Consider the following 14,878-nt stretch of genomic DNA (forward strand, 5'->3'; position numbering starts at 1 on the left):
GCCTGCTGAGCTGTCAGCCCCTCCCAATTTTGGAAAGATCCTGCAGTGACTAGGAAACCTTGGGTGGGAGCAAAGGTGGAAACCACCAGGGGGAAGACAGACCTGGCCACCTAAAACACAAACGGGTTCCTAACCGTGATGAAAGTGCCTCAAGAGCAAATGTGATGTTTGCTATTCGTTTGAGAGATTTTTTTTAAATCACGTTAGAAAGAACTTCTTTGTGCTTTACAAAGTTGGGCTTTTTTAATTTTTTTAATTTTTTTTCAAATCAGAAATGAATGTTCAGTTTTATCAAATGCCTTTGCAACATGTATCAAAACGATTGCTGCTTTCCTTTGACAAATTGAAGTATGACTTTATAGTAATAGCACTGAAGCCTTCCTGAAATAAACCGACTTTATTCTATACAGCTAGCTTAAAATTGCTAGTGTTTGAAAAAGGACATCTGTGTCTATTTATAAGTGAAAGTGAACATCTGTTGCATGAGCCTGCCTGTTCCGAGGCACGTGGGCGGGCCATTGTAAGAGGTTTGGGATCAGGGTTTTGTTAACTTTTTCAAAGAACTGAGAAGCTTGACATCTTTTTCTGTGACCTTAAGAATCTGAAAGAACTGCCTGAGTCTAGTACCTTTTGTGAAAGTAATTCTTTAGCAATTTTTTTCCTCTCAGATTTTCTACATTATAAGTCAAGATCTCATCATTTGTAATTTGCCCCAAAGCATTCCCATTCATCAAAGACTTTCCAACTTTTAACATACATGTTTTGCATGTTAGTCTCTTATACTTTTTCTAATCTTTTATCTGTAGTTTTGTATGTTGGTGTTTTCTCTGCTTTTTTTCTGGATTATCCAGAAATGTGATCATTTCATTATAGCTATTTTTCTAAAGAATCAACTGCTGAATTTACTTATTCATTTTTATGTTTTTTAAAAATATCAATAAATATTAGTTTTCAATAATTAGTAATGCATTTAAATTATTTGCCCTTTGGAGAGATCTATTTTGTGGTTCTTTATTTAAATGTCTTGATTTGGATTCTTCATTTATTTTCATTTATTTTTAGTAATAATAAGATAAACTGCAACTGCAGATTTTTCTCAAAATTAAGTTTTGCCTTGATTTCATTAATTTTTACATGCAATGTTGCCATTATTTTTTCTTAACAACCTATAATTGAATTTTTAAACCCCATTTGACCCTGAAATTATATAAGAGTGATCTTTCATTTCCTGGGGTTCATTTTTTTTAAATTTTATCCTTTTCTTACTAATTTCTAGTTTCTGATATTGTGAAGTGAAGTGATGTTGCTCAGTAGTGTCCAACTCTTTGCGACTCCACAGACTGTAGCCTATCAGGCTCCTCAGTCCATGGGATTTTCCAGGCAAGAATATTGGAGTGAGTTGCCATTTCCTTCTCCAGGGGATCTTCCCAACCCAGGTATCGAACCCGGGTCTCTCGCATTGTAGGCAGAAGCTTTACCATCTGAGCTAATATTGTAGTCAAAGACTTAAAATCTGCACTTCAAGAATGTATCAAGTTTTCCTTTGTGGCCTAAATAGGATCCTGGGACTTTTAAAAAGGTTGTTGAGTCTTTGCAGGATAGAAACTTCCTCATATAGTCACTGAAATCAGGTTTATTAAATTTATTTTTCATTTTTATACTAGTTACTATTCCCTGAACCTGAAGAGGTGTGTTACAGCCCCCCACAAGAAGAGTTTGTCATGATTACTCACAGCAGTAGGCTGTGTGGACCCTGTGGACCCTGTGGACCTGTGACAACGCCCTTCTTGGTGTGAACGCCCCTCTCTTCCCGGTTACCAGGTTACCGCGTTACCAGGTTACGGGGTTACCAGGTTACCGTCTTCTGCGCTGGATTGTGCTCCATCGCCCCTGCCGCCCTCCCACGTCTCCAGCCAGCGCTGTCTCTTTCTCTTCCTTCTGCTTTTGTTTCTCTTGCCTTTGAGATGACTGCTGTGAACAGGGTGAGTGGGGCCTTGTTTTTGCCTACACTCGCCCTGCCATCGTGGTGTTTGCCGTCTAGTCACCGGGACCAACAGTGAGTGAACAATCCCCAGTTAAAAGTTCAGATACAAAGAAGGATACAGCTGTGAAGGAAAACCCTACTTTGCTGGGGATCCTAACGAGTTGAAGCATCAGAAAAAAGGCCTGTTTGAGGAAGTGACATCTGAGGGACATGCAGATGCTAGCCTTGTGACGACCAGGTGAACGGTCTTCCACGTAGAAAGTGCAGCATGTGCAAAGGTCCTGAGGCAGGAACACCAGCCAGGCAGGGTGGCCAGGGAGAGGGAGGGGGACAGTGGAGAGTGGAGAGGTGTGGGCTGCATGAGCCCTTTTGAATGCAGTGCAGGTACGGGGTGGGGCGGCGGAGGAGCGGGGGGCGCGAGCATTGAACATATGAAGCAAGGGCAACCCGGTGTGGGCAGTGGGCTGAAACTGGAGAGCACAGAGGCCAGGGCTGTGGCCCCAAGAGCCCATGGTGGACAGAGCCCAGGCTACAGAAGAGAGGAAAGTGGAGGAGGGAGTTGATGGCTGCCCTTGGACTGCAAGGAGATCCAACTAGTCCATCCTAATGGAAATGAGTCCTGAATATTCACTGGAAGGGCTGATGCTGAAGCGGAAACTACAACACTTTGGCCACCTGATGCGAAGAACTGACTCATTGGAAAAGACCCTGATGCTGGGAAAGATCGAAGGCAGGAGAAGGGGATGACAGAGGATGAGATGGTTGGATGGCATCACTGACTCGATGGACATGAGTTTGAGTGAGCGCTGGGAGTTGGTGATGGACAAGGGAGCCTGGCGTGCTGCAGTCCGTGGGGTCGCAAACAGTCAGACATGACTGAGCGACTGAACTGACTGAACTGCTAAGCTGAGTAGGGGGAGGAGAAGAGGCACAGAGATGCCCATGCCCCGGCCCACGATCAGTGCAGAGAAATGAAAGCTGGTCACAGTGACAGGGCTGCAGGAGGGGAGGGGACCCCTGGAAATGGGGGGGAGTCCAAGGCAACTCAGAGAAGGCAAGGCTTCCCAGCCAGCCAGGCATGAGCGATGGGGCTAGGCTGGGGGCACGCCGAGAGTCAGGTACGTGGACAGCCCACTGTGCCCAGGACCAAGGCTTCAGATGGGGGTGAGGATGTCAGGGGTGTCGGAGGTTGCAGCCCACAGGGCCCGACAGAGGAGTGATAGAGCGCGACCGAGCGCAGAGGACACTCACCCGGCGGGCGGCGAGGGCCGGCGGCCGCGCGGGCCGATGAACCAGGCCGCTGATGGAGCGAGAAGACAGAGAGCCCCGAGGAGAGACGGGGCGGGGTGGGGGTGCTGACTGCGAGGGAGGGGGTCTCTGGGGAAGAGGTCAGGGGAGGAGGGTCCCAGGAGAGGCGGTCCCCAGGAGGGGGCGCCATCTGGTGGCCTCGTCCTTCTGGCAAGGAGGGTCCAGGAAGCAGGGGGTCCTTGGGCGCCGCGCGGAGCCGGAGGGGGAGATGGATGCCAAAGGGGGTCCTGCCCTCGGGGCCCTCCCAGCCCTCAGGTCCGGACGCCCCTCGGAGACTGGGCAGCTCATCCCCGCAGCATCCGCGTGGAACCCGAGAGGAGGCGAGGGCCCGGTGGCCGGCCGCACCCCAGAACTGCCTCCGCCTTGTGTCTCTCCGAGGGGTCCGCCCCCCACCCCAACTACAGCCTGGAGCAGAGCTGCCCACCCCCCGGAGGGAGGAGGGGTGTCCCGGAGCTCCTGCCCACCCCCGGAGCGGCCCGGGAGGGGGCAGGGAGGGGAGAACCCCCGTGCTGGAAGCAGAGGCTGGGAGAGGGGGTGTCCCCAAGGTGGTCCCCGGGCCGGGATTGACCCCAACCAAGTGGGGCAGAGGTTAGGCGGGTGGACGGAAGGAAGGCCGCAGGCTGCAGGCTTGCTGGACAGGGCGGGGTCTGCAGGATTCGGGAGGAGCCCGGGGCCACCGCAGCCCCTCTGAGCCCTGATCGGTGACAGACGTGGAGCGGCCACGCCCCCAGCAAGGTGCCCCGCGCCGGGCAGGGGGGCTGAGGGTGCCCGCACCCCCGACTCCCCGCCAGCCTGCTCCCGGCTCGCACCCAGTCCTCCCAGCTGCTTGGGATTCAGAGTGTTCCCTTGGCCAAAGGCTAAGGAGACGTGCTCCCCGCGGCTGCAAATGCAGGGGGCTTGAGTGTCCAGCTTTCTACAGGCCTTGTAAAAAATACAATTATAAAAATAATATGTGCTTGTAGAGAAAACGTGGAAAAATCCTTCTAAAAGCGGAGATAGGAGAATAAAAGTCCACCACCTCTAGTGGTGACAACTCTTAACGTTCTGGGGTCTTCCCCTCCTGCATGGACCACTTTCTGCTGAAACCACACTGTCTGTATCACTTGGTCTCAACGGCTTCTTCTGTTCAACATTTATAAATATTTTCTTCCTGAATATCATTTTATAGCTACATAGCAGAGGCTCTTGTAAGCGACTTTAGTCACTGCCCTATTGTTTGCTCTTTTTCATAATTATAAATCTGCTGGGGACATCTTCTTACATGACTTTGGTCTACATTTCATGTTATTAATTTAGGAAAATTCCCAGAAATAGAATTCCTGACTCAAAAGGTATCCATGATTTTGAAATTCTCCAGACATAATTGCCAAATAGCTTTGCAGGAAACTGTTACTATTTTATCTTCTACTAGTAAAGATACAAGCACCTGCTTCATTTCACTGTACCTTCACCAGCATTGCATATTCTCATTCTGAAAATGGATTCTGTTTGGATGTTTGCTTCTTTCTTCCTTAAAAGTGAGGTTAAACTTTTTTTTTTTCAGATGCTTGTTAGCCATTTGTATTTCTAGAACTATTTGTATCTTGGACCCACCCACACACCTCCCTATCTATCTAACCACCCCCCACATCAGTCTGGGGGAAAAAAAAAATCCCTGATGCTGGGAAAGACTGAGCAAGAGGAGAAGGGGACAACAGAGGATAAGACAGTGGGATGGCATTACCAACTCGATAGATACGAATTTGAGCAAACTCCGGGAGAGAGTGATGGACAGGGAAGGCTGGCGTGCTGCAGTCTATGGGGTGGCAAAGAGTCGGACAGGACCTGGTAACCGAACAACAACAGCATGTTAGTTTAGCATTTAGACAGGCTCCCCAGGCCAGCCTCAGATGGGCCCCAGCCTCCTTCATGTGCCCCAGCTTCCCGAGCGCCTGGTGGTGCCACCTCCCTGACAGCCAGCAGGTATTTAAAGCTGCTGGAAGCCACCAGGCTGTGAACTGTCCTGGGGAGATGGAATCCAATACTGGTCCAGAGAAAGTGAACCACATTAGTGGTTCCTCCTCAGATACTCTGAAGTCTTGGACACACACCGCCTGGTCAATATTTACTCGAGTTTATAGAACAAGAAATGTCCCCTTCAGGGACCACACACCAGTTGTCCGGAAGTCCTCCACTTACTGGGCACTGCTGTCCATCAGGTCCTTGACCTCATTTAACTTGATCTGCCCAGTAACCCTGTCAGGTCAGGACCTGTCTCTTCACTGATTATAAGGAGATCAAGGCTTGGATGACCACGGCTGGAGAAGGCTCTTAAGAGTCCCTTGGACTACAAGGAGATGAAACCACTCAATCCTAAAGGAAATCAGTCCTGAATATTCATTGGAAGGACTGATGCTGAAGCTGAAGCTCCAATACTTTGACCACCTGATGTGAAGATCTGACTCATTGGAAAAGGCCCTGATGCTGGGAAAGATTGAGGGCAGGAGGAGAGGGGGACCATAGAGGATGAAATGGTTGGATGGCACCACCAACTCAATGCACATGAGTTTGAGCAAACTCCGGGAGATGGTGAAGGACAGGGAGGCCTGGCGTGCTGCAGTCCACGGGTTTGTAAAGAGTCGGATATGACTTAGCAACTGAACAACAGCAATAAGGCTTGGATGGGAGAGATGAGGCCCCTGGATCACTCAGCATAAGAGGTGGAGCTGGATTTGAACCCAGTTCTGCGGGGCACCAGGGCCCGTACTGATACTCCACAATTGGGACCAGTCAGTCCTGATGCTGGTTGGTGTCCCCAGAGCAGACAAGTTCCCTGTGGGCAGTGGCGGGCACCTTCTTGTCAACAAGTAAATAATCATGAAGTGCAGTGCCAGGAGCCTTGACTTGGTGGGACCCAGACATACTGGAAACTCCCACCATGGTGTTCAGGAACATTCCAAGCAAAGTTCACATGGGGGCCCAGAATAGAAAGTCCTGGCCAAAAAAGGAAAATGATTCCATTACATGAGAACTGAAAGTAGAGGGTTAAAGCAAGAGTATTTCTTCATGATTATTTTGGCCCCTTCAGTCGGTACAGTGTTCTTTTGAACAGAAGAATGTCTGTACTCTGGAGGGAATTCTTGTATCACATCCTTGCTGACAGAGCTCACAATATTTATTGAGAGTTTCAGCTGTCACTTCTGTATAAATAAACAGGATGGAGTGGGCAGCAGACTCCGCATGAGGGATATTTTTAGACGGGGGTGGGGGCGTTGGCTTTGCAGACTGGAAGGATATTTCAAGGAGAAAGTGCTTGGCCCCAGAAGGGCCCACCACTGGCTCAGCCTCAACATGTGCCCAGTCTGTGGTCCCTGGTGTCACAGTTTCCTGGGTCAGGGGCTCTTCCCATTCTGGCAATGCCTCCTCCAAGGGACATCCCAGCTCTATTCCCCAGGCAGAGCGTAGGGGACAACATTTAGGACTGACTGTGTCACTGTCTGTACCACACCTAAAACTACCCGTCAATCTGATGGGTCTGAGGTGGGGAAGAAGACAACCATTCAAACCAGGGTTTGTAACATGCAGCCCTGTAGTTGGCCAACCACAAGCTCAAAGTCTTTGGTTTTTCATGATCCCTGACGCACTTTCACTTACCTTGTACCAGGCTTCTGATGTGTACTAATTCATTTTTTCACAGTTAGACCCAGTCTGTCCTAACTTCCTGTAGCTTTTTCCACTTCCATTTTCTACTTGGAACATGAGTCCTTGTTCTCTTAGAAAAACCACACACCCCTGTGGGCATGGCTCCTGCACACCCTCCACTTCTTCTGCCCACTCTCTCCATCCATTTAGATGGGCATGTGGACTGAGGGAGGCCTTGTGTGCACGTGGGGTCATGGCCCAAAGGGCAAGCAGTGGAGAAAAAACAGTGACCTAGTGATTGAGAGACCATATGATAGGAGCTGTGGTAGAGGGGTGCTTGGGTGCTGGAGGGACCCCAACCTTTTCCCTTCGGTTTTTCAATACATGCCTGAGTGTCTCCTCAATGTTGAGTTATGGCTTCTGCTCTGTGTACTCATTTCCTGGCCTAAAATAAGGAAAAGCACGTTTTGTAAATCTTCATTTTAGTGGGAGGAACTCTTCATTTCTTTGTGTGGGTCCAGAGTTCCTTCTGTTATATTCTTTTGACTGAAGAACTTTAACATTTCTTGTAGCACAGGTCTGCTGACCGTGAACTCTATAAGCTTTTTTCTGAAAAGGTGTTTATTGCAAGCTCATATCTCAAAGATATTTTTGCTGAGTAAAGGATTCTGGGCAGACAGGGCTTTGTGGCCCTTCCCTCTACCCCTCTCCCCATCCCCACCTAGTACTTGAAAAGATGCCACCCATTGTCTTCTGGCTTGCATAGTCCCAGTAAGAGGTCTGCTGTAGTTCACACCACACATTCCTCTGTACATGTCTCTTTTTTTCCTGAATGACTCCAAGATTTTTTCTTGGATTTTTCCCTTCACCGTTGGTTTTCAGCAGTTTGACTTTAATATCTAGGCGGTTGCTGTTGCTTTGCTTTTTTGTTCTGTTTGGGGGGGGGGGGGTCTGACCTTCTTGGATTTATGGTTTTTCATCTCATTAGTTTTGGAAAATCCTCAGCCATTATCTCTTAAATATTTCTTCTGCCCCATTCCTTCTCCTTTTGGAACTCCAATTACAAGTTGGAGATGACATCATTGACAGTGCTCTTAATTTATCACAACTATTAGATGCTCTATGTTTTTCTGTTTGTTTCAGCTTGGGTAATTTCTATTGACCCATCTTCAAGTTCACTAGTTCCTTCCTCAGATGCCAAGTCTGATGATGACCTCATCGAAGATGGACTCTCTGATACTGTGGGGTTCCCTCCCCCAGCATTTCTCTTTGACTTTCTTACATTTCTGTCTCTGCTGAAATTCTCTGTTGGTGCATATTGTCTACCTTCTCAACTAGACCCTTTACCATATTAATATTTTTAAATCCCTGTATGATAATTACTGAATCTGGGTCATCTCTGAGTCAGATTCTATTGATTGTTTTATGTTTTGACAGTGAGTCCTAATGTTTTACTGGATGCTGAACTTGCATGTGTAGAAGGGAAGAGATTGAGACAAATAGTATTTACATCTGGAAATTGTTAAGCCTCTTGTGTCAGGCTGTTATTATGGGATTCAAGTTGATCTTGTGAGGAGCTGAGCTGGGTTTGGGATTTGTTGTTGCTATGGTTTCCTTCAGAGCTTGATAGACTTTGAAGAACTCTGGCAACGGGTTCCCATTGCCTTGTGCTCAGGGTGGGGCTAGAGAATTTTTCTCTGTGTACTGTGTCCCACCCTGCACACCTGTGCCACAGGGTAGGTCTCTCTCCCCCTCCCTGTGGCAGAGTACTGTTGCTTGTTATTCTATGCCAGATTTGTTTTGGGAGAGAGGTAGAGGGGTTCCCTTGTCCTGGTCCAGTCTCAGCTCAGAAAAGCTGTATGCCGTTGGCCTCCTCCCAGTGGCGGCCAGACTCTGCCCTGTATCTGTTGGGGCTTGGGTGGGAGATTCCTGTCCCTCTCCCAGTGGTGTGGTATCCTGCAGATTCTTAGGTCCAGGATGGTTTCCTATTGTTCTCCCAAGGGAAAAGAGTTTCTCCCATCCTTCTCCCAGCCATGGTGTGTTGTCTTGTGCCCTGGGGCTGACAGTTGGCAGCTCAAGGCTTTGCTTCCTGGAGATAAGGGTCTGGGAGGGCTTCAGTCCTGTTTAGCTGCAGTCACAGAGACGAATAGGTAAATGCACTCCCATGTTCAAAGCAGCAGAATCTGTTCATTGGGATCAGCGTTTCTCATCCTCCAGGGGCCCAAGGCAGTGTTGTTGCTTATGTGAGAAGGGTTTGGGAAATGGTGTTTGTGCCTGCCCCTAACCTTTCTCACGAGCTCCCCCTAGAGCCTCATGGGAAAGAACAAAGAGTCCCGGAACCACCCGTGCACCTGGGGCCCCAGGAGTTCCAGACTGAGCCCCCTCCCCCCAGCCCACACTGAACCCTGGGCAGCTTATTATTATGCATCCTCCTCACACCGCCCTGCTCTTCCCTGAAACCCAAGTCACATTGTTGACTTGCAGTCTCAGCTCTCTGATAAACTCCAGAACATCCATGACTTTGTAGTTTCTTCAGCTTTGTTGGTTGTTATTCAAGAGGAATCAGCACTCTGTTTTGCTTTTTCCATCCTAAGCAGAAGCAGAAGTGATACCTTCTGGAAACTACATTTTCATTTCCCCAACACTGAATCTTCATTTATTTAAAAAAAAAATTGACTCAAAAAATTAAACACAAACTTATAATATGATCCAGCAATTTCTGGCTTCTGATTATGCAGCTGAAAGAGCTGAATATTTCAGCTCTTCTGAAAGCAGAGACTTGAATAGGTAATTGAACTACATGAACTCCCATATTCAAAGTAGCAGCACTTGTCACAACAGTTAAAACATAGAAGCAACCCAAATACCCATCAATGAGAAGATAAACAAAATAAAGTATGCACAAGCAGTATATTATTCAGCCTTAAAAAGGAACGGAACCCTGTCATGTGCAATAACATGGGTGAATCTCAAGGACATTCTGTTCAGTGAAATAAGCCAATCACAAAAGGACAAAGAGTGTATGAGCCCACTTATGTGAGCTAACTGGAGTCATCAGATTTCACAGAGATAGAAGGCAGGAGTTGTCACAGACTAGAGGGAAGACAGGCATGAGTGTTTAATGGGGACAGATTTTCTGTTTGGGAATGAAATAGTTCTGGAGATGGATGGTGCTGAGGGTTGCACAACAATGCCACTATACTTAATGCCACTGGACTATACAGTTAAAAAGGGTTGAAATGGTAAATTTTATGTTATTAATATTTTAGCATTATTTAGAACAAAATGTATCGGTTCTTGGCGTGTGCCAGGGACTTTTTTAGGCACTGGGATTACAGAGGTGACCAGACAGACAACATCCCTGTCCTCATGGTGTTTACACTCAATAAGCAGAAAGAATGCATAACTTACTAGAGGGAAGGGTGACCGTGCTGTGGCACAATTCCAGAGAGAGTGGGAAGATGAGGGGTTGGGGTGAAGGTAGGGCGGGAGGCCTCACGACAAGTCCTGTGGACCGCTGGGGGAGCTTCCAGGCTGGGGTGGTCTGCACGGGGTGGTGGAGACAGCAAGGTGCTCAAAGGGCTGAAGCTCTTTTTTCCAGACTTCTTTCTAAAGATCTTAGCTGGTCCACCTTCTAGTCTGCCCTTGGTGTGACATCGTAGCTCCTAGAATCCCTTAGCTCCAGCTTGCCTCCTGGGGTCTGGCCACACGCTTCCCTCCCCTCCCCACCCCCCAGGAGCCTTCCAGGACCTTTGTCTCTAGAACCAGAGTCACCGCCTCGGGGCCTGGGCTTCGGTGGAGGTCACCACGTTGGGAGTGGGTTGGAGAGCCCCGGCTCGAGTCCCCGCCTGGGTCCTCTGCCCTTCAGGACCTGACGACCTGCTTTTCCACCTGCAGGAGCTACAAGGAGCTCTCCAACTGCACCAGGCATGTGGCGCAAAACCTGGACTGCTTCTGGCCAAACGCGGAGGTGGACAAGTTCTTCCTCGCCGTCCACCAGCACTACTTCAGAAACTGCCCCGTCTCAGGCAGGGCCTTGCAGGACCCACCCAGCAGCGTCCTCTGCCCCTTCATCGTGGTCCCCATCCTGGTGACCCTGCTCGTGACGGTGCTGGTGGTCTGGAGGAGCAAGCGCCCGGAGGGCATCGTGTAGGCCGCGGTCTGTGTGTGGGGGTGGGGGGAGGGCTGCCCGATCACAGAAGCTGCAGAGCAGGTGGGGGGGCAGGCACGGAGGCCCAGCCTGACCAAGGCTTCTGGAGCCCCAACGGCAGAGCAGACCCCCCAATCCCCTCTTCTACCAAGAAGAGCTCACCCCGGGATGCCAGCCAGAGTGGTGAGCATAGGCGTTGGCCTGGGGGGGGCAGCCCAGGGGCCAGGAGGGAACCGGCGCAGCTGTTGGTCTTGCTGGGGGCCGTCTGAGCTGTCTCCCAATAACCCCCACCGCACTCACTTCCTGCCTGTGGCCAGACTGTGGAGACATATTTGTGATTAAAGGACGTCCTTGAATCCGGGCAGCGTCCTTCTTTCTGGATGTGGACCAGCGGAGAGGAGCGGGTAGACACTCCAGCCCCTCTGGACTTTCTCTGACAGGAGGGGCCCTCACAGGGACCTAGCGGGGGAGGGTGACCCCTGCCCGCCCCCACACACCGCACCTCAGTGAGCTGGGATCCACCCCAGAGGGGCCGGGTCTGCTGGGTGTTCACAGAGGCCCCTCCCCAAAGATGGCTCGCCAGCCCCCAGGTCCCTTCTGTCCCCTAGGCTTTCAGCGGCCATTTCCTCTGCTCCCCTCAGGCTGCAGCAGCACGTGCTTCCCAGGCTCCTGCTTACTGCCGCTCTTCTAGAAGTTTCTGGAAACCCAAAGGGAGCGCCCTGCGCCATCCCTCCCAGATGTCCCCAGAGCTCAGCCTGCTCCTCCGGGGTCCCCACAGCCCCCAGCCGGCTGCAGTGCCTCCAGCCCAGGAACTGCACCCTCTCAGGCCCACCATCCTCTGCCCAGCGGGACAGCCACCCAGGCACGGGGCCAAGGCCACGGCCTCTGGGCTCTCAAGTCCACATTCCCGGCCCTGGGGCTCTCCTCGGCTCCCCACGGGGAGGACTGGGTGACGGAGGTGTGACACTGGCGTCCAGCAAAGGCACCAGAGACGGGGTGGGGGGAAGGACGGATCGGAGCAGGAGGGCGGGGCTCGGGAGCGCGCGCCCCTCCCCGAGGGAGCCCCTCTGGCCCAGGGAGCCTTCCTGAGGCAGTTTTGGGGCTGTGGTGACTTCAAGGACAGGCCCCACCTGTCCCAAAACGTGCTTTGCTGGCCTGAGGGGTGTGGGGTGTGAGGTGTGGGGTGGGGTGGAGTGGGTGATGGGGTGTTGCTGGGGTGGCGGGTGATGGGTAGGGGTGTGGAGAGGGTCCCACTTGGTGGACAGGCCTCATCCTTAACTGGCTGCTCACTTCTGCACCACTGACTGACAGCCAGCCGATTAATAAGACTTTCCAGCTTTGACCAAGGGAAGAAACCTTTACAGGACAGCAGGCCACTTGTCCCTCACATTGCCCTATGCAGCCCCTGAGGACCATTTTCCCTTAGGAGAAAATGACTGCGGGGAACTGGTCACTACAGGTCAGAGGATGGCTCAATTAGAAGAATGGGTTTTCCAAGCACTCGCCTCTGAAAGGTCTAATCTGAAAGCTGTCACCTAATTTCGTTGTCAGCATGTCACATGTTCTGGAAAAACGACTGTGAATCTATTTTTAAACCTTTGAAAGTGTATTTCCTGTCATCATGGCCTGTGAAAAATAATCACATTAACCCTGACAGAGAAGGCCAAGTTCAGCCTCAGGACAGCCGCCTCGCTGTCCCCACCAACCGGGGCTCTGTGCCCCCAACTCCTCCTCCATAAAGTGGGGAGGGTGGTGGGGTCCTCCTGGAAGGGTGAGGTGGTGATTAAGTAGAATGTCTTAGCCCCGGTTTTCTGAGACACCCAGACTGGATTCCTCGTGAGGCAGCTGTCTGTCAGGGCGGCACTTAGGAGCTGGGGAAGGTCCCAGATGCCACATGACCCAAGAAGGGTCGGCAAAGCCACAGGGGTCTCTGCACCGAAGTCTGTGCCCTGGAGTCCCGGGGAGCAGGCCTGCCTTGACCCACCCGCCTCCTGTCTCGGGAGCGACCCTGTGAAGTGTGGCCTCGAGGTAAAGCCCCGGTGGGTCCCAGAGCCGGCAGTGGGCCCAGGGCAGCTCCACTTCTGGTGATAGAGGGTTCGGGAGAAAACATCCTCAGGAGCCATCCCCGCAAAGCACAGATGGTATGAACACTAAACACGGTCATTACTTTAAAATTATCCGGGCTAATGGGAGAGGGCGGCAGAGGATGGGATGGTTAGATGGCATCACCACCAACTCAATGGACATGAATCTGAGCAAACTCCGGGAGACAGTAAAGGACAGGGAAGCCTAGTGTGCTGCAGTCCATGGGATCGTGAAGAGTTGGACACAACTTGGTGACTGAACAACAACAATGGAAGAGTGATAACTTTTAAGTATTTTTCAGGTTTATTAAAAGTGATTTTGTTGTTTTTGTTTAGTTTTTTATCTTTTGGTGGTGCTATGTGGCATGTAGGGTCTTAGTTCTCTGACCAGGGATTGAACTGTGTTCCCTGCATTGACAGCATCCCCTGCATTGAACCACTGGCCTGCCAGGGAAGTCCCTAATATGTCTTAAAGTACACAAAAATTGGGTTTTGACTTTAGAGACAAATTTGTTTTAATTGAAGCATAGTTGATTTACAATGTGGTGTTAGTTTCTGGTGTACAACAAAGTGATTCAGTTATAAATATGTATATACATTATTTTCAGATTCTTTTCCGTTATAGGTTATTATAAGATATTGAATATAGTTCCCTTTGCTATGTAGCAGGATCTTGTTGTTAACTTACTTTATATATAGTAGTTTGTACCCACTAACCCCAAACTCCTAATTTATCTCTCCCCTCTCTTTGTCCTTTGGTAACCAAAACATTGTTTTCTATGTCTGTGAGTCTGTTTTGTAAATAAGTTCATTTATATCATTTGTTTTAGATTCCACACGTAAGTGATATTACATGGTGTTTGTCTTTCTCTGTCTGACTTACTTAGTGTGATCATCTCTAGGTCCATTCATGTTGCTGCAGATGCTATGATTTCATTCTTATAACTGAGTGACATAGTAAATAGCGTCCTGCAGTATTTGCCTTTCTGTGGCTGGCTTATCTCATTTAGCATAATGCCCTCAAGGTTCATCCATCCTGTCACAGATAGCAGGACTGCTTCCCTTTTAAGGCTGAGTAAAACTCCACTGTGTGGATAAACCACACTTTATCCCTTCATCTCTCGATGGACATGTAGGTTGTTTGTGCACTTTGGCTACTGTGGATAATTTCTGAACGTTTAGGTTTGACTTTGGAATGGGTATTTGTAAGGCCTTTGAGTCCATGTGTGCCTGACTAGAACTTTCCTGCTCTGCCGTGAAGGTTTAGGGGGAACCAGAGTGCATTCAGGGTTCTCTTCCTCATCAGCTCACTGGTCTTGACTGGAATAGAGGCCAGACTTTGCCCTCACCAGGGGGCTTTTCATCTAGTCCAGGTTCATGGTCAAGTGTTTGCAGATCACAGGGCCGAGGGCAAGGAACCCAACACTGGCAAATAAGGTGCTTAGTGAGAACTGAAAAACCAAAATGGAATTTCTGCATTACTAGTTTGAGGTTGTCTTATAAATAATCATGTAAGCAAAAACAAATGACTTTCTTATTACGGCTGGCCCTTCTGCATCCTCGGATACGGAGGACCAAGTCTGAGCCTCTGCAGATCTGGGTGTGTGCGGGGGTCCTAAACCCCATCCCTCGTGGGCACCCAGGGACAACCGTCATTTCCTAGGCCTGCCTTTAGCAAATTTCCCTGAGCCAGGTGGCTTAACACAACAGAATGTGTTCCCTCACAGTTTT

At 49.8% G+C, this 14,878-nt stretch overlaps 1 protein-coding gene across 1 annotated transcript in view; it reads left to right on the plus strand.

Moving 5' to 3' along the window:
- The window catches only part of RAMP1 (receptor activity modifying protein 1), a 40,049-nt gene extending 28,630 nt beyond the window's left edge, over nt 1-11,419 (plus strand). Inside the window, exon 3 of the mRNA XM_043878300.1 lies at nt 10,811-11,419. Within this exon, the coding sequence (XP_043734235.1) occupies nt 10,811-11,066 (256 nt within the window). The 3' untranslated portion in view covers nt 11,067-11,419. The remainder of the gene's footprint in view (nt 1-10,810) is intronic.
- The last annotated feature ends 3,459 nt before the right edge of the window (nt 11,420-14,878 follow it).

Source organism: Cervus elaphus, chromosome 20 (genome assembly GCF_910594005.1).
Source record: "Cervus elaphus chromosome 20, mCerEla1.1, whole genome shotgun sequence".
NCBI lineage: Eukaryota > Metazoa > Chordata > Mammalia > Artiodactyla > Cervidae > Cervus > Cervus elaphus.